General features: G+C 57.0%; 1 protein-coding gene across 1 annotated transcript in view; it reads right to left on the bottom strand.

Annotated features, from left to right (window-relative positions):
- The window catches only part of NTN1 (netrin 1), a 62,935-nt gene that overhangs the window by 17,520 nt on the left and 18,404 nt on the right, over nt 1–27,011 (bottom strand). The window contains exons 3-4 of the mRNA XM_080826700.1: nt 24,612–24,761; nt 22,226–22,279 (exon numbers count right to left, since the gene is read on the bottom strand). Of these exons, the coding sequence (XP_080682826.1) occupies nt 22,226–22,279; nt 24,612–24,761 (204 nt within the window). The remainder of the gene's footprint in view (nt 1–22,225; nt 22,280–24,611; nt 24,762–27,011) is intronic.

Below are 27,011 nucleotides of genomic sequence, written 5' to 3'. Positions count from 1 at the left end.
TGGAGGATGTCATACGATGGGGCGAGAAGGCAGCAGAAGCCAAGCAGGATAGAAACAATGAACGAAGATCGAACTTCTGAGCTAAAGGCGGACTGACACATGCACAAGAAGGCTCACCTACTTTTTGGAAAAACATCAAGGAAGAGAGACCAACACCCAGACACATCTTTGCACACATATGACATCCCAGGATGAGGGAAAATCAGAGGCAGACTAGAAATCAACAACAAGAAGCCAGCCAGATGGCCATGGAGCAATGCCCATAGGTCCTGAGGAGGGAAAAGTCTGTGCCCGAGGAATTTTATACCCAGCTAGACTGTCTCGTATGGCCACAACGAGCAGAAGGCATTCTCCAGTGTGCAAGGCTGCAGACAATATTCCAATCACATATCCCTTTTGAGAGAGGTACTGGTGAATGTTTTCCAGACAATCAGGAAATGAATCAGAAGTAAGAGTTTAAGAGGGGGAAGTCTTGGTGAGACTGTACACTACGAACGTGGTCACAGGCTTGGAAACCTGTGAACGTGGAGATTTCGTATTGGTTCTAAAACTGAAGGCAGGGGTGCCTGTGTGGCTCAGTTGTTAAGCATTTGCCTTCGGCTTGGGTCACGGTCCTAGGATCCTGGTATCAAGCCCCGCATTGGGTTCCCTGCTCCGCGGGAAGTCTGCTTCTCCCTCTCCCACTCCCTCTGCTGTGTTCCCTCTCTCTCTCTGTCAAATAAATAAATAAAATATTTAAAATAAAATAAAACTGGGGCACCTGGGTGGCTCAGTGTGTTAAAGCCTCTGCCTTTGGCTCGGGTCATGATCCCAGGGTCCTGGGATTGAGCCCTGCATCTGGCTCTCTGCTCAGCGGGGAGCCTGCTTCCTCCTCTCTCTCTGCCTGCCTCTCTGGCTACTTGTGATCTGTCTGTCAAATAAATAAATAAAATCTTTTTTTAAAAAAAACCATTTCAGAGGAACAACACTAAATGAAGTGATTTGTTTTTAAAGCCTACAACTTTGAAAGAAGACACTATAAAGATTCTTTAAAGCCATTCTAAGTTCATCACCCTTTAACAAAGAAGTTCGCTCGTAATAAAAAATGAGAGAATGTTTTGCCTGGAATAACATCGTATTGAAATATACTAAGAACAAAAGTGTTAGGAACACAAAAACGAACCGACAGTAACCTGAGCAGTAAAATGTTGCTTAATGAATTCCAAAGGAGCTGGAATCATACAAGCCATGTTTCCTGACAGCAATGTAATGAACAGGATTCACTGTTAAACAGAGAAGAATGAAAATATACGTATTCGGCTCTAGAAGTCAGAAAGCGAGCAAAACAAACTGAAGAAAGCCGGGGACCGGCAGCAGAAGTTGAAACACCAGAAAAAACTCACACGTTGTAAATACCCCCAAAAGCAGATTCTCAGGAAAGCCCCCAAACCAAGAAACTTAAAACACACACACACACAAAAAAAACAAAAACAACCAAAAAAAAAAAAAACCAAAAAACAAAACAGACAAAACACTGTCATGTCTAATTATGAATACGAGAGAGAAATCAGGCCTGGGTTAGGAAGTCAGGAGGAAGGGACTATAATCAGAGTTGAAATTATAATTATGTTATAAATCAGAAGGCTGCTACCCTACGCGGCTTTAGGCCGAAATCGACATGAGGTGAACTGTGTGACTTTTTAGGAAAATGTAAATGACCAAGTCAAACAAAGAGAGACAGAATCTTGGGCCACCTCTGGACCTTATGCTGATCCGGGCAGAAACGGGAAGAGGTGGAAATTGCTTAGGAAATTCCAAGTACCTAAAATCGATCATTTTGCAACTTAAAAAAAAAAGTGGGGGGCCGCGTCCTATGATTCAACCCTGATATAAAAGCCAGCATGAGCCTATCATCACACAGACCCTGCAGCCCAGCCGGCTGATCTCATTCGATAAGGCCCGATGTTTCCTGTCCGGCGCAGTCCCAGCCTCCCCGGACCAGTGGCCGGGCCCCCATCCCAGCGCCTGGGTCTGCCTCGCACAGGAGTAGTGAGGGAGCGGGTGAGGAGGATGCTTGGCGGCCCCTACTCTCTCACGGGACCCTCTGGGGCTCGAACGGAGGGTGCAGGTCAATCAAGTGAGAGCTGCAGGGGTTCCCCCACCGGAGTCACCCGCGGCTCCCGTCCTCCTCCCCAAAAAGATGGGAGCTGCTGGGGAGGGACATGGGGACCCGGGAGAGCCGCGGAGACCCAGAGGCTGCCATCTGTGGCTCTCAGCAGGTCCCTCCTGGCTGGCTGGCATCCTGGCTCCTCCGGGGAGCAGCCGACCTCCCTTTTATTCCCCCCACCTGCTCCCCTGACCGAGCCCCAGCCAAGAGCCAAGAGGGGGCCCTACAGGCCCAATCCCAGAGGCAGCGCCGCTCCCTCCTCTCCCACCACCTTGGGTAGCTCATCCCTCTGGTCTGCCTCCTGTGTCCCAGGTGCCAAAAATCCTGCTGGGCAGGCCTGCTCGCCGGATCGAAGCTCATCTCCGAGCATATGGCAGGCGGGGCCCAGTGTCCCCCCGTTGGAGCCAAGGGCGCTGCATCTGGCGCCTCCCTCGGAGCAGGGCGGGGAGCTGGCCAAGGTCTCGCTCTGAGCAGCACCCCTGCCTCTCTGCCTTTGGGCTGTCAGGCTCGGGCAGGTGGGGCCGTGGAGGGCGGGGGGAATGAGCAAGGGACACCAGCCCCTGAGGTCCATCCCAAGGCGGAGGCTGGGCGCAGAGGAGGGAGGGGTTCCTGGCACCCCCCCACCCCCTCCCCCAGCCAGGTGGAGGAGCTCAAGGGGGTGGGACGAGGAGGGACACCCCGCTGGCTCCATCCATATCGACGGGGCCACTCTGCCCACCAGCAGGTGACAAAAGGCAGGTGAGGCCAGTCTGCCTGGACAAAGTGTGTTTTAGCTCCACCGGACTGGGGAGCCGCGGAGCTGCCTGGAACCCTTCAGGCCAGAGCCCCATTTGCCCACGGCGGGTGTCCATGGGCTTCATAAATTAGACGTGGTGAGGATGGGGGAGGCACTGCTCAAGAAGCCACTCTTGCCGCTCCCTCCGCTGCTACAGGTGACTTAATGCTCTCCCCCGGGTAAGACCACTTTTTCAGAATCCTCACCCACAAGCACTGAACCCAGGGTTCATCCACCTCTCCGGGAAAGCCGGGCTCCCAGGAAGCTCTTGAGTCCCCAGACATCTCTCTAAGCCCACGCTGGTCTTGCCCGTCCACTCCAACACCTCTAAGCCCTACCTGCCTCTACAACATAACGCCCTTCTGACTTGGGTCTCTGGGGCAGAAAACCCAAGGACCACCGCCGCCGGCCCCCCCAAAAATGAGGCAGTCAGAGGAGAGAGGCATGCAGTGCCTGCAACTGTGAGCAAATGACTACAAAAAAGCCAAAAGCATTTGCAACACAGAGAGCAAAGGATTGGGGTCTTTAATATATAAAGAACTCTTCCGAACCAATAAGACAAGCAACTCAAAATTCAAAGGAGAAGAACAGGCAATTCACAAGGGGGCGGGGAAGGGAGATACAAAAGGAGATACAAAAGTACCAAGGAGATACAAAACAGCCAATCTCAAATAATCAAGGAAATGCAGCTTAAACCGATGGGAATATAGGACTTGTGGCTTGTGAAATGCCGAACGCAAACACACGCGCATACAAGGAGGTAGGGGTGCAAATTCCTCTTCTCTGAATTCAAGTGGCATCAACATGTCAAAACTGCAGAAAGATGCTCACCCTTTGGTGCAGCACCCCGACGTCTGTCTAGTTATCATCCATTCACTCCTTTACAAAGTCGGCTAAGGGAGATCCCCCTGGCCAGGGCTGGGAAGCACTGGGTAGACAGTGAGGCTCGAGAACAGTCGTGGGGGCTTTGCAGCAGGAGGAGACAGGTCAGTAACATGGGTGTGACATGCTCGCCCAAGAGGGACACTCATAAAGGGGAGACGATGAGCAGAGGGCGCTGGTGGAAAACAGGCATGGGGATGGATTAATGAAGGCCAGTCTGAGGGAGGAGACATCTAGGAGGACAAGGACTTAGCTCCAGGAAGCACACAGGGCAGCAAAGGGCCAGGCAGGAGAGAGGAAGCGAATGGAGGGGGTGGCAGCCAAAGATTGGGAGGTGCCTGCGGGCTGGTCAACCTGGGCAGGGGTTTGAATTTTATTCTAGAAGAGTACGTTATACACTGAAATGTGGGTTGGTGGGACCGTGGTTGGTTTTTTGCTTTTGCTTGGGTTTCTCTATGTTTTTCATTTTACTAAAATGAGTATATAATTCTTACATTCAAAAGAAAAGAAATTAAAAATATTCTGAGGCCAGTCTCCCCTTAGTGATGACGGGGACCATTTCTTTATGGGGGATCCTGTAATAAGCTGGTATCTGGCGTCAGCCAGGCGACACCTGTGTTGGTAATCCACAGGGCCACTGCCACTGGGAAGCGCTCTATCCCCCCAAGAGATGGTGAGTGTCGCTTGTGTGCACGAACTTCCATCCTCTTGCAATTTCACATACATCAGTACCAAGGGACAAACCAAAAGTGAGTCGTCAGCCAGCTGTGCGTCTGATGATATGGTTGGGAGTGAGGGTGCTGTTCTAGCTAGAGTGGCCAAGGATCTTCCCTGAGCAGGTGACACAACACAGAGACCTACACGGTGCCAAGGGGGCGGGGCAAGAAGATCTGAAGGAAGAGGGTTCCAAGCAGGGAGGGCAGTCTGTGCAAAGGCCCTGAGGCAGAATCATGCCCGGCACCTCCCAGCAACTGAATGAAGGCTGGGGTGCCTTGCACAGAGTGAACAAAGAGAGGGGACAGAGAGACAACTCCACAGGCTGATGGGCCTTGTGGGGTCAGGTATGGTTTTGGATTCTACTTTAAAAGGAATGCAAAGGCACCAGAAGGTTCTAGTCTGACCTAGGTTGCTTGGCGCTGTGGGGTGCAGGGTCTCTAGTGGTGCAGGTAGAGGGATACGTTCAGCCTCCCACTAACAGGGATGGGGCCCCCGGGCTGCCCAGCCCCAACCTGACATGACCTCCAGTCTGTGCTGTCCTTACAAAGAGGCAGCCCCCAAGCTCTTAGAAACCCAGCCCCATGAGCCTCACTCCTGCTCAGCGCGCAGCCACGCAGCCACGTACTCTGGTGAGGAAGTATGGGCCTGTGTGCTTTATAGTGTCATGAACTAAGTGCCAATCCTCTTTCTGCATCAAGCGGGGGACCTGGGGCTCAGCGGGGTAGAGCCGAGGCTAGTGCTCCGGCCACCATCCCATGCTCCAAGGGGAGCTCTGCCCTGCCTTTCTGCCCCTTCCTCAGCTACGGCCACAGGCGCCTAGGGCTTCCCAGATGATCCCCCTTGCTGCACCTGGAGGGGCGGGCAGCATGTGCACTGCACAAAGCCCACCCAGGGCCCTCCTTTCCCGTAATTTCCCCCACAGAGCCACCCGCTGTGACAGCTCAACCATGAGCGTTGGGTCCGACAGATCTGCTACTGCCTCTCCAGCACCCACTCTCCTTTCTTCCCAGATACCAAAGCCCAGTGTTTCCAACTTAAATATTCTCCAACACGCCCTTGCGGCCACACACCGAGTTCTGGCCCTGACGGTGTCACTTAAGTCACCTGGGAGGGGCTCTGGGGGAAGCAGCTGCTTCTTGTTGAAAGGGGTCACATCACCAGCCCAATGATCTGGGGCTCTTAACCACTCCGAGCCTCAGTTTCCCCATCAATAAAACAGGGCGATGGTGATGACAGTAGCCGTCCCGCCCACGCACAGGGTTTAGGAGGGAGCAATGATGGTGCGGTGACAGAGACCAGGTAGGTCAGACAGAGACAGCCTCTCGAGGACAGGACCTCTCGCCCGGGACCTTGGGGAGGACAAGGTGCTGCCCACATGCCCTCAGAGCACCCTCGTTGTGTCCCCAGCTGGACAAGGGGAATGGCGAGCAGCAGGAAAGCTGGGGCCGGACCCTGGACCCCAGCAGAGACTATGAAACAGACCCAAACCAAGCAGTGGCTGGCGTGGGCATGGGGAGGCGGGGCGGGGTCTGGGCCCCCAATAGGAGCCTTGTCTACCTCCACGATCACCATCCTTTCTGGACCCAGAGCCGCCCATCCAACACTCCACAACAGCCTCGCTGCCCCCCCTCCCCGCAGAGCCCCGGACCTTGGTCCCAGCGCCTGGCGCGGTGCGGGTCACCCCCGCACGTTCCCTGAACCCGTCGGACGGCGCAGTATAAAATAAGCCGAAAGCCACCCCCCTGCAAGGTACCAAGCCCGCCGAGCCAAGCAAACCCGCAGATCCAGGCTCCCCAAACAAGGGACGCGGTCAGCAACTTTCGTAACTGTTCGGTGACACCCCCGAGAAATCGCGGGTTCAGGCTTGGGCGTCCGTGACAACAAAGGGGGCATGAGCTGGGCTGGAGAGGGCTTGAGTGGGCCCCCCCCCCAGGATCAGGAGGCCCTGCTGCCTGCGCTGGGATCGGCGGCTGGTGGCTGAGGGGCGACATCGTCGAGCTCTGGCCCTGGGGGCTCTCCAGCGGGTCTCCTCTGCCTGTTCTCTTTGGAGCGTCCATCTCCACCGCACCCCGGGACACAATGAGGCGGGAATGGCCTGTCTCAGAACACCCATGAACTTGAGGGCTGCAGGATGCCGGGGGAGGGACGTTAGCAGGTAGGCGGTGGAGGAACGGGGAATGCTGGCCCCGGGAGGTACAGGCTGTGTGTCTCTGGGTGCATGACGGCACCTCTCTGAATCAGACTTATTGGATTGCTGGGCACGACCGATTAAATTTTTTTCTTTTTTTTCATTTTTTTTTTTTTTTTTACAGTTCTTACTCAAATATGGACTGACTGGCCTCTGGCTGTTCGGAAAAGCATTCAGTCTGGTTTATCTTTCACTTCCCTCCCCGAGGATGGGGGCCACGGCCTTGTTCGCTGCTCCCTCCCCAGGGCCCGGGACACGTGTGAGCCCTCGATAAATAGTCATTGAATGAGTTGAGTAAAAAGGGCAGGGGGGGCTCGGCTGCCGCCACGCTCCCCTGTCCAAGGGCGGAGGACAGGACCCCAACACAGAGAAGGCAGGCAAGCAAAGGCCCGAGACAGGACTCTGAAGGCATAGTGGAGAAAGACGGTTCTGGAAAACCTGGGAGACACAAAAGCCGGCCCTCGGCGAGCCACGGCTCCTTGCCTGGGGAGTACAACGGGAGCCCATAAATCTTCCGTCTCCGGGGAGGGTGCGAGGGCTTTGGTGTCGGGTTTGGACTTTAATGACACAGATTCTAAATCCGCTGCCTTATTGTGAGAATATATTTGCAGATTTAAAATACCGAGGCCTGGGATTCTGAGGGCAGCTCTTCCTGGAGGAGCTGGGAAGACTGTGGGCTGCGCTGACCCCACGGGAATGAGCGCCCTCCCCTGCCCTCCCCACACCCCGCTCCACCTGCCCCGGAAGCCTGTCCCGGAAGCCTGGTGCAAGACATAGGGACACTGGCCTCCTGGAAAAGGGGACCAGCAAGCAGCCTTCCCCTCCCTCTGATGAGCGCGGTGACCAGCCTGGGCCCCTCCCTGGGGGGTGGGGGGGGCAGGGCGGCCTCCAGCCCGGTTTTGGGGGTGGGGGGGTGCCGGGCCGGGAGAGGTCAGGGGCTGCGCTGGCCACGTGAGGCAGGAGAGCAGCCCCTCTTCTCCACTTGGAACAAGAGGGTGCCGGGAGCCCCCAGCGCGCTCTTTCTTCTTGCTGAACAAGATGGATTGGAAAACAAATTGGCTGAAATAAAGCATGTAATTAGATTAAAGCCTCTTGCCCAGAGCCTTTGGGGCTGCAGAAAGCCCTCCCGACTGGAGGCAGGACAGCTCGGCGGGCTGAACCAGCTCCTGGACATCCAGAATTTTCTCCGGAGCCCGGGCTGCCCGCCCCCAGTCCTCCCAGCTGGTGGGAACCGCGCCGGCAGGACTCAGCCCACCACAGAGATGGCCCCAGCCCCGCCTCTGCCCCCAGCCCCGCAGGCCTTGGGGTCGGTCACCCTGGTCCCCGCCGGCAGACCCTGTCCCATCCACGGGATGCAGCTAGGGCTCAGCCCACCTCCAGCCTGAGCACCTGCGCCGGGTTGAGTCTACACCTGGGCAGCCCCCCTCAACCCAGGTGCACTTTCCACCCGCAGCCTTTGCTCGAGGGTCAGCACCGCCATCTCCATCACAAACACGAGAAGACTGAGGCCCTGAATGCCCGGTGTCCGGGGTCCCCGGCTGGCGGGGACACGTCACTTTTACTAACACCAGCTGCCCCTGGGCCCTTCTCAGGCGCTCAGGAAACCGCCGCACCCAGGGACAGACTCCTCTTCCTACAAGGGTCTTGGGAGGCGCTCCCTCCCCAACCCCCCGAAACAGCAGAGGAGTTTCTGGCCCTTAGCATCAAATGAGACCCCAGGCAGGGCGAAAAAGAAAAAAAAGAGAGGAAAGCGGGTATGAAACTGGGGGCTCCTGGGTGTAGGGCCTGATCGTTAGCAACTTATCTCCAGGGTGGGGGGATGCCGGAGGAGACAGGGCTTGAGAGCAAGCCTGGGGCAGGAAAAGCGAACAGGCGGCACACGGGCCAACGGCCTCCCGGGCCGAGCTCATGGCAGACCTCACAGTCAACCCCAGAACTCACCAGCCTGTTCTCAGTGCTCCCTGGCAAAGCTGACGTATTCTTGCCATCCGTGGTTTATTCCGAATGATACACCGGGCACAGGCCAGGGAGTCCAGCCTCTCCTCCCTGGAAGGGTTCTCGAAGGTGGGCCGGCCCTCCCCGGCCCCTCCCTGCTGCCAGGCCAAGCCTAAATCTGCCTCACCAGGCCTCCGAGTTTACGTTAAGCAGGACTTCTGTGAGCTGGACCTCACCTGTTTCCGTAACTCCCGCAGGTGGCCTCGGTTCTCCGCTCCAGACCAGCTCGGCACACGCCCACCGCCCGCTCACCCAACAGATCGGCCCACAAGACCTTCGAAGAGAGCGTCCCTCCCTTCCAAACCTCCCTGTTTCCCCCAAACCCCAAAACCACAGCTTTCAGAAGTCCCACCATACTGGTCCCTCTCCTTAACCTCTCTGTTCCTCGGTTGTCCGAAGTGAGAGCCAAAGGGATAATCCTGTCTCCTCCTTCCTTCACGGGCATCTAGGCGCAGCGCGGAGATGCTGCGGGACCACAGTGTCCTGCTGAAGCAGAGGCCACCTGTCTGTCTCGGGGACAGGACAGGGGAGAACCGGGAAGGAGCAGGTCCGAGCAGCCCAACCGCCGTCGCAAAAGGAAAAATCCCTTTGGGTCTTTGTTCATAGCTTAAGCATCCTTCCTTATGGACTGAGAATGGACACTGTCAGCGCTGCCCCAGAAGGATGGAGAGATCTGAAGGGTGGGGGCCCCCTCTGGAGACTGACCCATAGCAGGAAGGAGGAGGGGTTAGCCAGCGGAAGGTGGAGAGGAGGCAGGAAACTACGAGACCAAGAGAAGCAGATGTGGCACGTCCGGGGGCCACTGAGAACAGAGGCAAGCGGTCCTACCACAGCTGGACAGCCTCGGGATGACGACAGCCTCCCAGCACTGTCCCGCCCTGCACGCACCGTGGCACCTGAAAGGCGGGATCGTGTTCAGTGGGCACTGCTCAGGGAGCAGAAAAGCTGGCAGGGCCTCTGGGAAAGATTTCCATCCAAAATGATCAAAAAGAAAAAAAAAAAAGGTACATGGCATTTCAAGGAACTGTGACTCAGGTGTCTGCAAACCGTACTGGGCGGCGGCGGAGGGCGGGGGAGGCGGTGGTTGTCATCCCCCAGCCTTGCAGGAACCCTGGCAAATACTGAAATCCGCCCTGTCGAGACCAAACCGCTACCTTCCCACAAGCAGAACGAGGGTACTGTGTACCTTTGGGGAAGTAAAGCATTCTCGACAAGCTCCATGTAACCACAGACGCAAATGCCCCTCCCCTCCCCGACCCCCACTGCCGTAGAAGGTTCTAGAAGTCTTCACGTTCCTGGTGGAGGCGCAGTCACTCTCCCCTGACCACCGCAAGGCTTAGAGGCTAGAGGTTACCAAGAGGCCAGCAGATACCCTGGACCTCATCCTTGTGCCGCCCCTCCCTACCTGGACACGTCTAGGCTTTCACGAGACGGCCAAGGTCATCGTTTATGCCAGTCTGCCATTCTGTAACCAACGACCTCTTCGGTATCCAAGAACTCCCCAGACACGGGATTTCCAACTGGGGCTCGGCCTCCGTCTCCCAGTCCTGGAGGGCACCCCGGACGCGTCAGGCACAGGCCTCCTGGAGAGGCTGCTGGGAAAATTCGGGTGCAGAAAGACTAACAAGCTCTGACCCCCGGGGGTGGGGGCATACGTGTGGGACACGATTCAGCTCCGTATCCAGCCTCCACGAACACCAGCTCCCGTTAAGTAGTAACCGGCCGCAGCAGCCCGTGCCCCAACCCCCCCAGCTCAAGGACAGTTACTCAGAGCCCATTGGTTTCACATGCCTCCGCCCTTTCGAGAGCAGGCTTTGTGGTAGGCCCGACATCCTCACCACCCCCTTCGTCCCCCTCCCCACTATAACACGCTCACCAAAACCTTGAACAAAAATCCTTGCACCAGAGATGAGCCCAGCAAACCCGCCAGAGAGGACAAACAAGGAAGTCCGCTTGCTGCAGAAAGTCGGGCTGCCCATAGCTCAATGAGGGCTCTCCGGCTGGGGCAGATGGCGGGGGTCCCGTCTCTACGTCGGAATGACATGGAGACGGAATCTGCCTCAGAGCTGGAGAAATTCAGCCCCCTAAGCTGTTCTCATATGTCAACTCTGCCACGGTCGATGGACCTTCTAGGGGTTTCGCTTGAGGACCCCAAATTTCTAGCTGTGCCACTGGTTCTCCTGCTCGTCATCTGCACTGGTGACGAGCCACCCTTGGACCTGCAGCTTTGGATGAAGGAGGAACAGACCCAGCGAGGGCTCTTGGTGACGCCTGACCTTGGGAGGCCCGTGGAAGGCTTCGCGGGTGGCTACTGACACGTGCGTGATCAACTTGGCTCTACTTACTGTACCAGGTTAACGGTCTGACTCAGGATCATCCGTGCATCTCTCCCGCACGGTCCCCCGAACTCAGAGAGTTCCACGGGGTTCCATCATCTCTGTAAACCCAGCACAGGCCCCCGCACCGGCCCTCCGGAAGCGCGCAGGGGATGAACGAATGAAGACATAATGAATAAACAGACGAGCGCGCAAATCCTCGGACTGGAATTCCCAAGGAATGCTGGGAACGGAGGGGTGCAGGGTCCTCCAAAAGCATCACCGAGCCTGGCTGGACAAGAAATCCCCACTTTCAGCCCGCAGCCCAGAAGAGGCCAAGGGAAGGATTTAGAGAGCGCAGGATCCGTATTTCATAAACCCTTCCAAATTGCAGAGAAGGCTGCACCTGCCAGCGTCCGTCTGCGGCTGCTAATCCCCTGGAGCAGCTCTGTGCCCTCCATTCTGGCTCCCACTTGGAGGGCAGCGTTATCCCGTGTATTCGCCTTTAATAAGCTGAAGCCATTCGGGGCGCTGCATTCACCGGAATCTGCTCCCACAGGGCCGGCCCCACGGGGTCTCCTTGTCGGCTCTCTGAGCGGACAGGGGATTTTGTGTTCGGCAGGGAAAACAAAGCTGTCCTGATGGGGATGCAGTTGGCTCTCGAAACACCGCTCCAGTCAGAGCCAATGGTGGACACAGCCCGGAGCTGCTGTCTGCACTGGAGGGTGGTTCGGGGGAGCAGGGAGGGGGAGGTTAAGCTGGGGCTCCCCAGGAAGGTCATGAAAGGGGGATGCCTGTAGCCCTGTACAGCGTCTGCCGGCTGGTTGGTTGGCGGGTTGGCCCAGCTGGTTAAGCCACTGCCAATGAGGTCATGCCTTGGAACCCGGTGTCGCTTTTGCTTACTTTCCCGGGGTGGGGGTGGGGGTGGGGGGGCTACACCCCAAATCCTGGCAGCTGTCCGGCAGGAGGCACGCCCCCTCCCCCGTCCTTCCTCCACAGAGAAAAAGGGCCTCACAGTTTGCCATCTCTTTCCGGTGGCAATAACTGGGGCACCACGATGACAGAGGTGGCCACGGAGGCCCCTGAGGTCAGCAGAGCGAACAAAGGTCTATGGCGAAAGAGTGTGCTCGGTTCTTGCGCCTCCTGCGCTTGCGAACTACATTACCCAAAACCCTTTGCGCTCAGGTGTGACCACGTGACTAAAGTCTCGCTAATGGGACACAGGGAGAAGCGATGCCCGATGCCCGGGCAAGCCCCCCACCCAGGCTTACGCACTACACTGCCCAGCGCCCCCTGCAGTCAGGTGTGGTCATGTGACTGAGTTCTGGACAATGGGACATGGGTAGGCGTGACACCCGGAGAAGTCTCGCCTGGGCCTACAGACTACATTACCCAGCACCCCTTGCAGCCAGGTGTGGTCATGTGACTGAGTTCTGGCCAACGGGACACGGTGTGTGGGTGGGGGGGAGGAAGTGATGCCCGGACAAGTCTCCCACGGGGGCCCTAAGCTCTCTCCTGCCAAACCAGTGATGACTCCAAGGCCGGAGGGGACGGCAGAGCCACATGGTGGAAGGAGCCTGGGCCCCTGCCTCACTGCTTGGAAGAGAGCCACCCAACCAGAAACACCTGCGTGGGGCTGCTAGAGCTTCTTGTCGTGGCCACTGCCTGCCCGAACCCACAGTCCTTACTGACTGGCTGGATACCAGAGGGGGACACGGGACCCCAGAGAATAACCACCAGGTCTTTTTACAGAGTAGGGAGGCTGGAGTAGACAAGACAGAAACCCACAGATGGTCCCCAAGTCCCAGTAAAACGTGTTTTCCCCTCAAATAGCGTACGAGGTCCAGCAGATGTGGTTGGTACCCGGCCCAGAGCCCTCTTATGGGGCCAGCGCACCCATGTCCAGCTGCAGGTGCTGGCGGCTAACGGCTCCCACTTGTACCTTCTCTGAGGCTTGCCTTTGGCTGATGGAAACTGCTCTGCTTGCAAATAGCTGGGAAGTTGCACACCCACCTCCCGGGGGGGGGGGCAGTCCATAGCCTATGGACTGGCTACATGGCAGGTATAACTGTCCAGTCCTTTGACCTTTAAGCATGATAACTGTGGTGTGATTCACTCTTCAGCTCTCCGCGGGATCAGGCTGGGGCCAGACGTCTCCCGAACCCAAATGTTTTCCTAGCTTCTTCCGCGGCCCTGTCCTTCCCTCGCTCCCTTACTGATTTCTCCCGAGAACACCCCTCAGCAAATCATCTGCACAAGAATCTCTGTCTCGGGGCCCCTGATAGCCCCCAAGAATGGCTGCCACCCCACTTCTTCTCCACCTACAGCAGTACTTTTGCCACAAAGAGGAAAAAGGGCAGGGATGAAGTCCAGAGCCGGGACAGTACTGGACTCCGGAGCCTGAAAAGATGACCACCTTGTCAGAGCCTTTTCCATCTGCCACAGACACTGAAGTATGACTTCCCAACCCTGACGCCGAAGGAGGTGGCCCCGTGGGGCAGAAGGAATGCTTGGCCAGGAAACCGAGGGTGGGTCCCACCTTTCGGGTGTGGAAGGGGACAGGGGAGGGCCATGGGTGAAAAGCCCAATACAGCCTGGACCCCAGCCCATTTCTAATCTCTGCACACAAAACGACTTTCTCCTTTTCTCAATCCTACAGAGCCCTTCACTACTGAGCAGAGATCATAAAACAGGGCAAATGACACTTGGTGTCATCTTCCCTAGGGAGACCCTGACCAGTCCAGTGGGGGTGACTCTGCCCTGGGAGCCCAAGACACAAAGTCCCCAGTCTTTGTGGCCATGCCTTGGGGCACAGCACGGACCCGCAGCTTTAAGAGCGGAGGGACAAAGCAGCAGAGAAACAGCAGGAGGTGCGGCTGGGAGGGCAGTCTGAGCATCACCCCCGGATGCAGGAGGCAGCAGCCGCCTCAAGGCTACGTTGCTCCCTCCAACCCTGAAGGTCTATGTCCACAGTAAGAAGGACACCCAGTCAGTGGGCAGGTAATGCCCGAGTCCATCCGCCCCTTCTCCTTCCTTTCCCCTGGGTCCTGACACCCTTCATGGTCTAAATCCCCCACGGTCCTTTCAACGCAGACCCGGAAAAGCCCCCAAAGCAACCCCCCCGAGCCCAGGGGCCAGCAGGCCCTATGACTTCAGTCGGCTTCCTGACCGGCTGGGAGGGGCCGGGGAGATCAGGTAGCCCACTGGGCTTCCTTGCGTTGAGAAGACCGAGTGCCAAACTATCAAGTAGCTTGGGGGGACACTTTAATCGGGGTGGGGAGAGAATCGTGAAATACAATCCATGCTCTTAAGTAAAACACTACACGGTTTAAGGTTGTTGCCATTATGACTCACTACAGACTGCGTGGTACCCCCCTGGGGCACCCTGATCTTAGAATTCCAGCCTCCGGAACAGAGAGAAAGTCAACTCCAGCTTCGAGGTCGCCCTGGCAGGCAAATGCAAGATATAGAAGAACTCGAAGGGACCCCTGCACGTGCTGCCCAACCCCCACCCCTGGGCGGGGGGAGCCTTACTTGTTCCAGGGCTGTGGCTGCAGAGGTTCTGCTGGGGCCACTGCTGACAGCAATCCTGACCGAGACAGAGGGCGGACCGTGGGCTCCGGGGCTCTGCCAGCTTCCCGGCACAGCCCAGCTACGGTGCACCGCCCACCGGTGCCCAGCCCGGGACCTCAACGGGAACCCTGTGCGGAGGCTTCTAGCCTGCCTCTGTCCAGCCCTGCAGCCTGCTCACCAGCAAGGACCCTGGGACATCTGTGTGATGCGGGGGCAGGCCCCGGGGATTCCAATCCCCTCTCTCACTGACACCTGTCACTTGTCCCATTCCCATCAGCCGTCCCCTGGAGTCCCCAGTGGGAAGAGCTCCCAGGAAGGGCTAAATATTCCGCCCCCCACTAGTTCCTCTGGCCTCCCCGCTCATCCCTTTATCTTCCTCTAGGCTGGTGGCCCTTTCCACCTGCAGAGGAAACAATGGGGTCCTGAAACCCGCTATGCAAATGGCTTCCTTTGTGCTCCCTGGGGTGACCGAGGCCCCAGGCAGGGGGTGGGCGTAGCATGCTCCCGCCCCCACCCCCAGCCTGACCTCTGCCCCAGGCCTTTGTGCAGACCCCCACCAGGGGAGAGTCAGGGGGGAAGGAGAGGGGACCAGGGCGGGAGAGGGAGTAAGGAAGGTGTGGGAGAGGGGAGGAGAAGAGAGACAGAAGGAAAGGCAGGGAAAAGCAGACAGACAGAGTGAGAAGGAAGGAAAGAGGTCTGCTTCGGGCAGGCTTCCCAGAGCCAGGTCTCCTGGCCAAGGGGATGCAAACAGTAAGCTAGGTTCTCTGAAACTGCCCTCCCTGGGGGTCACCAATGGTCAAAGAAGACGGCAATTCCATTCATTCCAAATGAATCGGTCTGGGATCAGCGTGGGCCCCAGCCAGGGGGGACAAAGCAGATCCCGCACACGGGCCCCATGTTCCCTGGGCTCAGCCTCGGGGATTCCTTCCTGGAGTGTTCTGGGGGGACTGGATGAGGTCAGGGGATCTGCATCTACCCCAGTGGTTCTCAACCGGGGCTGTTCTGTCCCCCGGGGGACCCTGGATTATCACGACTGTCTGGAGGGGGGATGCCAGGGCTGCGTGCAACACCCCAGATGCACAGGAGAGCCCCCGCACCCCAACTAAGAATTCTCCAGACCTGCTGGAGCCACACTGGGACCGAGAAATCAGGCTTCACACCCTGCGCCCTGATGGACATGGTACATCACTGGGGAATCTCTCCGCTCCCACCACGGAGGAGTGTGGCAAGGATTTATGATGGTGTCTCGCTCCCTCACATCCTCTGCTGTAGTGGTTCCCCCTCCTCAGGGACACTCCCCTAAAGGAGGCTCAGAGCTCACACCTCCCACCCCCCACCCCAGAGGCACAGCACGGGCCACAGTCAGGCTGGATGTGGTCCAGCCCCTTCGTTAAGCCATGAGATTAATGATGCTGATGGATGGTGGACACGTCGCACTTGTCATCAGACACGCCACCCCATGTGTGTTACGGCCTCAAAAGCAGCCCGTGCCCAGGGACGAGATGGGGTTCTGAAGACAAGGCTTTGGAAAACCCGTTAGCGCACAGCACGTTAACAACGAAACCATCGGGCAAACCCAGCTACAAAAGACTGCCTTCGGCTCAGGTCGTGATCCCAGAGTCCCGGAATCGAGTTCCGCATCAGGCTCCCAGCTCCACGGGGAGTCTGCTTCTCCCTCTGACCTTCTCCCCTCTCATGCTCTCTCTCACTCTCTCTCTAATAAATAAATAAAATCTTTTAAAAAATTAAATAAATAAAAATGTTTCAGCAAAAAAACACAAATGATCAAAGCGAAGGGGGCAAAATGTGACTCGCTATTTAGGTGACAGGGATGGGGGTATCCACCACTCTGTCCTCCCCGGGGCTCTGAGGTTTTTCCGCAATAAAAAGTGTAACAATTTGTTAAGGCACGTTAATTCCAAAATACAGCTATTTATAGGAACACTGAGAATTTGGGATTTTATTTTAGATTGGGCCACATTTTCCATGGAAAACAGACTAGCAACCATTTCCTACGTGAACACAAGATTTCTTTGCTGACTTGAGAAAACATCGCTTTCTAAACCCTCAGCTGCCCCCATTTCAATGTCCCGAGTAAGTATCAAATGAGCCGGTCTATGAATGCGGCAACATCTTTCCTTAATACTTCTGGAGCGAACTCATGGGATTTTATCCTGTGCCAGTGTACCACCTTGATGGCACGTATTAGCATATGGGGCTGGATAATTCTTTGTTGGGGGTGCTGCCCTGTGTCTTTTGGGGTGATCTCTCCCCACTGGATGCCAGCAACACCACCCTCCCTCCAGGGGTGACAATCAAAAATGTCTTCCAGGGGCACCTGGGTGGCTCAGTGGGTTAAGCCTCTGCCTTCCACTCAGGTCATGATCTCAGGGTCCTGGGATGGAGCCCGATGCTCAGCAGGGAGCCTGCCCCCCCCCACCCCGTCTGCCTCTCTGCCTGCTTATGATCTCTGGGTCAAATAAATAAAATCTTAAAAAAAAAAAATGTCTTCCAGAAATGTCCAAATGGACCCTGGGGGGGAGCAAATTTAGCCCCATCGCCAAGAACCACAGAAATATGTGAGCACAATGAAATCATTTACTTAACAAGTTCTATAAGCCAGGCTTTTCACCAAAGCTGACCCTCCAGAATGTACTTATCATTAATCATGCATATGGTCCCACTGTTCATCAAAGTTGACCCTCCATGTGTAATCTGCTTTGGCAATATACCTTTCCATTTCATATTTCAATATTCTCCTACAACATAATTATATGGAGAACCCGTAACCGAGTAACACTACGGAAAGACATCTGGTTGTTTCCCTCTTTTGTTACTATAAACAATGCTACAAAAAGGAACCTTGTAGCTAAATCTTGGCACACATCACTATTTCCTTAGGCTAAGTTCCTAGAAATGAAAGGGTGGGGTCAAAGATACCTTATGATATGTGATGTTCAATCACCCTTCGTAGAAGCAGTACCAACCTGACCTCCCATCACCAGAGTGGGTGACTGCCTGTTTCCCCAATGCTTTCAAAACAGGGAATTACTTTTTGTTTTGTAAATGGTTGTCAATTTAGTAAGTTTTTAAATGGTATTATTGTTAATGCTGTTTCTTTATTAATAGGTAGGTATAATACTTAAGATGCTTATTGCCATGTGTATCAATTCTCCAAATTTCTAATTCATTCTCTCAACCCAATTTTTTAACAGTATCTCCCCCGCTTCTTGTTGAATTTTAAGAGCTCTTTATTTATTGAGGATATTAATCTTTGGTCATCCACGTCACAGTTATTTTTCTCTGCTTTTAGTCTGTCTTTCTGTTGTTTATAGAGAATTTTGATGGACTGAGGTTTTCACTTTTTTCAACTTAGGATCTTTCCCCTTATGATTTATGACTCCTGTATCATATTTAGAAAGCTTTCCTCACCCCAAGATTACACTGACACTGATATGTTTTATTCTAGGACTTTTAAGGATTCATTAAAAATATAGAAATATTTACTCCACTGGGATTTATGTTGGCTTACAGCCTGTAGTAGAAATATCATTTATAATTATTTTAAAATAAATAGTCAGTTTTCCCAGCACCATTTACTGATTGAGTCATCCTTTCTTCACTGATTAGTAATCACAGCTTTACCATCTACTAAGTTCTTATATTTATATTTGAGTCTATTTCTGGACTTCTACTCAGCTTGTGGAATTTCCCTATCACACTAATTTAAATATCCTGGTTAAAATACTGTGAAAATCTGGTAGGCCAAGTTACCCTTCATTACTCTTCTTTTCAAGAAATTCCTGCCTACGAATATTTATTTATTTTTCTAGCTGAACTTACGAATCCTGTCCTGTCCCATTACAATTTTGACAAGAATCATGCTAACCCTACAGATTATTTTGGGGAGAATTGGTACTTTATGGTCTTGACTCCCACCCTCCCAGAATGTGGTAAGATCTTCCTTTTCTTCCCCCCTTATTTTTGTGATTTTCCATAGTGTCCCTTCAAGAAGTTTTACCCTTTGTAAAAAAAAAAAAAAAAAAAAAAAAAATCTACATTCTGTACTTTTAACGCTACACTTATTTCTGTATATTTGATATTTCTGGTACTGTTCTCATCGGGCTTCTGTTTCTATTATACAAATGTTGTGTCTTCATTGATCACTTACTAAAGGCCAGACATCCCCTTAACATTTTCACTCACTAGGACACTTTTTATGTTGTTCTTACAGATACGAAAGAAAAGTTACTGCCCTTTGAATGTTAATTGTGTTAATGATAATCCTGGCCATACTCCTACCCACTGTAACAATTTTTGGGTGTTTCTCTACTGGCATGTTCTTAGGATACAAGCATTATCCTGTGTGTGAGAAAGGCCCCTGCACCCCACCCCCCCACTGCCCCACGTGTGCACATCCCCATCGCTTCCTCACCAGAAGACGGGCGAGCACCGGACAGTAAGATGTGTTGAGCGAGAGACCTCATTCCTGTAACTTTTATTACAGTCTCTTGCTATAACTGTTCTATTTTATTACAAGTTACTGTTCATCTCTCACTGTGCCTGATGTATACATTAAGCCCTGCACAGGTAGGCACGTATGAGCAAAAACATAGTGTGAACAGGGTTCCGTATTATCCGCGGTTTCAAGCATCCACTGGGGGTCTTGGAACGTATCCCGAGTGGATAATGGGCCGGGGGTTGGGGGGACACACAACTGTCTCAGGAAACCAGACCAGGCAGAACTCGGGCCCCAGGGCTCCGGATTTAGCCAGTGCTTTTTCCTCCCCACTGTCCTGCCCCCCCAGCACCTGGTCCGTGTTATCAGTAGCCAACCTATTCCTTCTCTTGCAAAATGAAAGCCAAAAACGAGAGAGCGCCAAGCTAATCCAGGTTGCAGGTGTACAACGAAAAAAATGGAAGGGCTGAGAGGCTACCAAATGGGACACGTGTAAGGTCACCCCCAGCCCAGCACCCATGCCTGGGAGCACCAGCAGGTGGGGCCCTTCCTACAGCTGGTGGGCTCCCCGGGGTTCTCTCCAGGGCCCCCTGGCAGGCTGGCTGACCAGGCCCATGCCTCATCTTGGAGCAGGTGGCAGGAGGCGCCTTGCAGGGCCCCAGCTTGTGGGGGGGGGCGGGGGGGACACTGGCCACAGGTGGAGTGTTTACACCAGGGAACTCGGCAGACGCTACAAAGCAGGCCTGCCCCTGCCAGCTGTCAACCATCTCCCCGGACGCTCCTGCCCACGGAGAGCTCTGCAAGGGACTGTGGACAAAGCCTGTCACTGCCCGAGGCCTCACACCAGTGGAGAATCAACCCCAGATCGCGCCCAGCTCCAAACCAACGCTCCTTCCGCTGAACCAAACAAACGTGCAGACTGACAATCGCCTCAGAGCTGCCGGAGGGCCTGCGAAGTCAGGTGGCTTTCTTTTAGGCCTGGGAGGTGGAGGTTTCTGCGACCATAAGCAGGTGGGGTTGGGGTGGGTGGTCCCGATCCCCTTCCTACCCGGTTCGGGTCCCCACCCCCCACCCGGGGCCCCCAGACCTCCCACGGGCAAGGCGTTCCTCACCTCCCTGTCCCCAGAGGGGGTCCCAGCCAGCAACATGAGCAGGTGGACAGTGTTCGCTGAGTGAGCTGGCCCTCCGAGGGGAATGGGTTCAGGCCGAGGTTATGTCCATCAGCTTTCAGGACAAATTCTCCGTTTATTAATTCTCCTCCATTACGCAGGCAAAAGTAAACAAGCTTTTCTCAGGCAGCCTGGCACGGAGGGCTTCCCTATTCAAACACTGCAAGAATCGACAGGCTTGGAAGTATGAGCTCCCAGCCCCGCTTCCCAGGGGGCCCCCTGGCCTCCTGCCCAGGACGCCCCGTCCTGCCGAGACAGGCGAGCCGGGCTCTGTGCAGCGGTGGCCGGCTCCGGAGTCCGGCGCTCCGGGCCTGGGAGTAGCCTCGGCTCCCCGGAGGGAGCACCACGGACTTCCGGGCACCTGGAAGCACTCCGGAGAAGGTCGGAAAGGCTCGGGCCACAGCCACGGGCACTGGGACAAGCATCACACCTGCCCGCCTCTGCCCTCCGCGAGGAAAGCCCTTGGCCAGGGCGTTTCCGGGACACTTGCTTCCACGGAAGTCAGGATCGGAAAAGTGGGGGAGGAAGACAGGCAAGTCACAGTAACGAAGTCAGAACACTTTCCTGAGTAGGAGGTTGCGAGTGTTTCTAAGTAGTTAGTTGTGCGGGAGACTTTACCCTTTACCCTGCCCGGCCGAGATGGCTGCCCGCTTTCAAGTCAAGCTGCAGAAGCAGGGGGCGAGAGAGAGAGAGAGAGAGAGAGGCCGGGACCCACCTTGGCCTTGGACCAGCTGCGCACGCCGCCCCGAGGAGGACTGTGCCCAGGTGAGTCCTCCTGTGACCCATATCACAAGGAGGACGCTGGCATCCGCTGGAGGGAAATGCCTTCCAGCTTCCAAACTGCCTTACCCCCACCACCCCAGAGCCGGACGAATGGGGAGGTTCCTCGGAATTATGGCTTTACAGAAAGAGCCCCCTCGTCCCACCTCCCAGGTCCTGGGGGAACCCACTTCTCCACAAGGCCTTGCCACCGCTGTTTCTCCTGGAAGGGTTCCCCGCAGCTCAACCGAAGGGGACTACAGACGGCCCCAAAACCTAAGACCTGGGTCTCGGTGGTTTTCTATGCTGTGGTCACAGGGACTCTGTCCCTTCCTAGCTGCGGGCTGTTGACCTCACAGCAGGCCTGGCCTGCTCTCTACCAGGTGCCCCCATCCAGCCAGGCCACGAGCCCTCCTGCACCCTGGGCCCGGGGATGCCCGGGGGCCCTTTCTCCCGGCAGTAATTCTAAATGCACAAAGAAAACACACTGGAGTGCAAAGGAAACGAATCACACTGAACTATACCTATCGGAGTATTTTCCCCAAAACCCAGCTCTATGATACGGTTATATAATACAGACGCTTCCTTATTAACGATTATAAATCCGGATCTAGTGGCGGGCCGGGTGACTCCCGTCATTCTGAAGAAAAGCGCCAGCGAACACACACAGATTTTCACGATCTCTGCACCGGCTCGAGTGTGGGGTGAAGTTCACTGTGACTTCCGTGGGCTGCCCCCCGCCCCCGCCCCGCTGGGGGTGGGCGGCCCACGGAAAGATGCTGATTTGGGGCAGAAGTGAGGGGCAGGGAGGGTGTGATGCTCTTCCTGTCCGGGTTCCCGGCCCCCCCAGCCCAAATCCTGTTCGTAGACCCCTGTGCTCAAGAGGTCTTTTTTATCCCCGTCCCCACCTCCTGCCTTCTCTACAGCCCCAGGAAGGAGTACACGCCCCAGCTTGGACGGTAAGGGGGACACAGGCACCTCGCTGCCCTCGGGGGATGGGTGGGAGGGGTGCAGCTCTGAGGGTCTCATGCCGGGGTGAGAAGCCAGCCCACAGGCACCAGGAAGCCCCCTCCCTTTTATTCCTAGAGGGGGCATCACTGGGGAAATGCCCTATGGCTCCTCCTCCTCGACCCGGCCCGGGGGGCACCACACGCACCCAGCAGCGCCCCGACGGCGGCTCTCGGGAGTCCCGTAGCTCTGATTCGCCCCACCCTGCCGTCCCCACTGGCCAAGAGGGACACGCTTACCTTCCGGCTCCTCCACGCTGCTGGCGGCCGTGGTCGGTGGTGCCACAGGGATCTCTGTGAGGTTCGGGGTGGGAGGAAGAGACAACGAGGGAAGGAGACGTTATTTTTGACCTTAGAAGAGAATGAGCAGGACACAGACCCCTCCCCGGGCCCTCCTCCCTGCCCCGCTCCTCAGCCCCAGCAGAGGAGGGCCGGGGAGCTGGAGGAAGCCGGCAGGGGGGCCCTGGAACGTGGCCTTGCCTCTCCTCTGAGTATCGTCCCTCCAAGTGGCAGGGACAGGAGTGGGGAGCAGGCAGGGCGGCCCCACAGCGTGGAGGGCTGATCTCCCACACGACATGGCTCTTTCTTTCTGACCTCCCCGGCGGGCGGGGAGGCCTTCGTGGCAGGGGTGGCTTGCGAGGGGCCTGGGAAGCGCCTCCCGCGTGCAGAGGGGTCTGCACCCCCGGCCCAGGTTCCCAGAGGCTCACGCTGTTCTCGGTGGCCGGAAGACTAAGGACACCCCAAGGGCCTGTAAGAAGCATGTGCTTCACTGGGGTCGCTCCCTTTCCACCTAGAAAGCCAATTCTTTCCTACCAGCCCCTGACTCCGCCCTGTGCTCAGGAAAGGTGAAGAGGTCCTGCCAGTCTCTGGAAAAGTCCCCAAGGGGAGGGACTCGCCTCCTCCGGGGCCGGACCCCAGAACAGGGGGGTCACAGGAGTCTCCACGAATCCCCCGGACTCTGGCCGCCAGCTGACTGTTCTGGGAGAAACCTCCCTCAACCTCCAGACAGATCAGCTGGGTCCTGAGGCTTGGTGGGTAGAGACAACTGCTGGCTGGGGCCCGGGGGACACGCCTGAGACCCAGCCCTCCATTCGGGGGCCACTCCTGCCCGGCTCCCAGAGCTGTGACCCGACAGGCAGGAGCCCCGCCCCCGCCCGCCCACCCCCTGGGAACACAGTGTGGGCGCCCGTAGCTGGAGCTCCCAGAAACCCCAGGACGGACAGCCAGGTCTACCCCCAGCCTCTGCCAGAGCAGGTCGCAGAGTGAGAAATCCAGCCTCCCCAGGTCTCTGTCCCTGACTGTGGGCCACCGGCTCCACATAGTCCTCTCCTCCACCCCTGGGGGGCTCTGAAGTGGAGGTCCCAGCCACTTCTGAGCTCCGTTTGTTTTTCTGATGTTTTCACAACCCCTGGGGGTAGTGCTGGGTTTCCTCCCGGCTTTCTAGAAATGTTCACTTTGCAGCTTTTTGGATAGACGGAAGAAAAGGGTTTCTGCAGACTGTGAGATTCTGACGCGTAGAGGGGGTCGTGAAAACCGTGTCAAGGGGCTTGCGCCGGAGGGATGCGGAGCTCGATTTCCCAGGGGGCTGGGATTTGGGTTCTCCGCCGCGACCGGACCCCTGTGACCACCATGGGCCAGCGGACTCTCCTAGGAAGAGCCAGCTGGTGAACGTGGCCAGCTCCGCGGGCCACAGGTCTCTGTCGTAGCCACTCAGCTTCGCTAGGGCTCCACGCAGCCACAGACAGCGGGTACCCGGCAGGCATGCCTGCGTCCCCGTGTACGTTTACAGACAGGCCACTTCTCATCACAAGCATCCCACGTGTCGTAAAATATTCGCCTTCTGACTTTGGTTTCAATCGTTAAAGACTTATTAAAAGAAAACACTGAGCCCCACAAAAACAGGTGGTGGGTCAAACCGCTGGGCTGGCCCAACCCCCATTCTAGAGAGGCCAACCTCAGCCCTCGGGTCTGCCTACTTCACTGGGATCCGCCCCTTTTCCTGCTCGCCCTTCTGGGTTAGGTCAGCCTTGCACAAGGAATGAGGAAGGCCAAGGTCTTATCTTCCAACCAAGACTAAGTGTCCGCTCGTAACACCTGGGAGAGTCCTACCGGTTATAAAACATGAAGTTTGTTCCAAGCCAGGGCCCCTGACTGGCCCTGGCCGTCTTGCCCATCCCCTGCTCTTGTTCCAGCAACTAGGGGCCTAGCAGCTGGTCCAAGGGGCCCCCAGGACTCTAAGGGGAGCCATCGTCTGTCGTAAGGGCCGTGGGGGGCCAGGCATGGGAGCCTGTAGCATCAGCGCCTCCTGCTCCCAATCTGCCAGGGATTGGGGATCCTGGAATTCCCGCCACAGCCGCCATGGCGAGCCCTGGTACGAGGCCACCCCAGGTCCAGGGCTTGCTTGCCCCTGGGAGCGGGCGAGTCAGTCTCAGCAGGACGGAGAAGAGCAGGCCGCCTCTGCTGAGCTCCCAGCTTGGGGAGTCTCGCATGGGGTCCCCCACGGAAACGCGTTCAAGCAGCTGCATATCAGCAGGGTTCAGGGAAGGCGATCTACCCCCCCCCCAAACCCAGAGCCCAGCCAGAGCCCGCAGCCCGGAGGAGGAGGGGGGGGGCGCCTGGCACGTACTTATGCAGGGGGCGATGGGAGAGCGGCTCTGCTGGTAGCCCTTGGCACAGCGGTTGCAGGTGATGCCGGTCACGCCGTCCTTGCAGGGACACTGGCCCGTCGTCTGATTGCAGGTCTTGCCGGCCGCGCCCACGGGGTGGCAATCGCAGGCTGCAGAGGACACACGACAGGAAGGTCAGAGTGGGGAGGGGGGTGGCCGGCCCCTCCCCCGTGGCACCGCATGGACCCCCACACTGGGAAGGCAGGCCCGGTCAAGCACACACACGCACACACACGCACACACACACACATTCCAGAACATATTCAGATCTCTGGCCACCTGCTCCCCTGGACATGGGGAACAGAAGTCAAATTGGACCGCCGTGAAAAGCCGTGTTGGCAGGCAGGAAGTGGAGCAGGGGAGCCCCTTCCCGGAGGAGGAAGAGAGAGTGTCTCTGCACAAGCACGCAGCAGGAAGGCTGCGCCCCTGCCCCAGGAAGCCGCCCCCCCCCAAACACGGGAGCTGGGGTCGCCCATCTTGTACATCTCAGCCCCCGGAACTGTGAGAAATAAATGCTTGTTGTTGAAACCACCCCGTCTGTGGGGTTTTGTTCCAGGAGCCCAAGCAACCAAGGCCCCACCAAGCCGGGGCCGCTCGGGCAAGAGGAGCTGTGCCCACACGGACAGGGCGCCCGCGTGCCCGGCCCAGTCCTGCTTCCCGGAATCCAGGGGTGCGCTCAGGGGCTGGGGGGCAGGGCAGACACACAGCCTCTCCCTTCGCTGCCCGCCCCCTTCCCCAGGGAAGCCTGGGTGTGGGGCGCGGAGGCGGGAGGGTGTTGGGGGAGAGCCGTCTGCGGGAAGCTGCTAAGTGTTTCTGCTCCGAATGGGGAAAAACCCTCCAAGACAAGAAGTGTGAGCGCAGCGCCCAGCCAGCACTGCTCAGTGAGCCGGTGAGAACCTGCCCCCCTCCGCCCCCCAGCCGGCCCCGGGGCCACTCGGACGAGGAGAAGTCGGAAGCGGCAGGCAGAAAGGAGAGGAACGTGAGGAACTGTTTGTCAAACTTGAGTCTGGACATGTGGGAGCTTCTGGAAGCTCTCCGGGTGGGGGTCCTGGCTGTGGGCACCCCCCTGGTCGGCTTAGAGGAGGGCAGGGGACACGGGCCGGGGACGGAAGGGATGGGGGTGCCCCACAGCAGCCGGGGGTGGGGTGCGGTGAGGTGGGGCCGCCAGCGGGTTTCTCCTGGTGCGGGATCCACGGGAGGATAGTGAGCTGTCCCCATCTCGTCCCCGTCAACAGCAGTAAGTCCTTCTGGCAGGAACTTGTCTTCTTCGATCTCCCCTAACTTCAAGTTCCTCCCCTGCCGCTGGTCTTTCGTTTTTCTCTTCTTTTGTGGTGAGAAAAGACTTAGGCTGAGGATGCTCCTGGGAGGAGAGCGTGTCCGGAGAAGCCCTCTGACCTTCCCCTGTGCCCTGAAACCCCGCTCCGGTGGTGGGAAGGGGGATCGGGCCTGGGGCAGCGTCTCTAAGGTGGCCACGTGAAAGCAAAGGGCCCAGCACGGGACCCCGCCGTCCCAAGCCCAGTGGGGACCACGGGGCGCCGGGCGGATGTGCACTCCCGAGGCCCATGCCAGCTGACCTCCCGTGGCCTGCTTTGCAAGCCTGCTGGTAACGCTCAGATTCATGCCAAGACCTCCTCCCCTCCGCGCTGACGGAACACAGCTGCGTGCCAGTAACTTCTGGATCCTTGCACTTGGCTGTGAGGAGGTCACCGAAGGATGCTCGGGCTCTGAGGGATGAGAGCCAAGTCTCCCAGCGGCACAGGTCACCCTTCCCGAAGCAGGAGCCGTGCAGAGTCTGTCAGGGGGCTGCTCTGGGTGGGTGGCATGGTCCTAGCCCGTGGCCCCTCGTAGCTGGTGACCTGTGAGCTGCCAGGGCTGGCAAGACGCGGGGCGGGGTTGGTGGGGGGGGGATTGGCACCAGCTGACGTTGGCTGGGGACAAGGGCCATCCTCAGCGACGGCGGGAAGTCGGCACATCCTCTGGGCCCGTCCTTTGATTAAAGAAGAGGGCGCTTTGCTGCTGGGTTTCCCACCTTTCTCCCCAGATTTCGCAGAGACTACGAGCCCCCGTCCCCTTCGGCTGGTCTGATGGAGGCGGCAAGCCAGGCTGGTCAGGCTTCCGTGAAAACTCACCGTTCTGGGAAGAGAAGCCATCGGGGTGCTAAAGGGGGGGGTCAAGGGGCCTCAGAAGGCCACTCAGGTCACCTCCGGGCACAGCGCCATCGCCTGGATACCTGGGAACACGTGAGGGCATCCACACGCTCTCACACATCGTCGCCGTGGGTCCCCTGCCCTCCTATGGGGTCTGCCAGACCACAGAGGACGAGATCGCGGGCTGCCCAGGGGAACCCCAGCGGAGGGGAG

Source organism: Martes martes (genome assembly GCF_963455335.1).
Source record: "Martes martes genome assembly, chromosome: 16".
Taxonomy (NCBI): Eukaryota; Metazoa; Chordata; class Mammalia; order Carnivora; family Mustelidae; genus Martes; species Martes martes.
The sequence above is the reverse complement of the archived record's forward strand: the minus strand, read 5'-3'. Positions and strand labels throughout refer to the sequence as shown.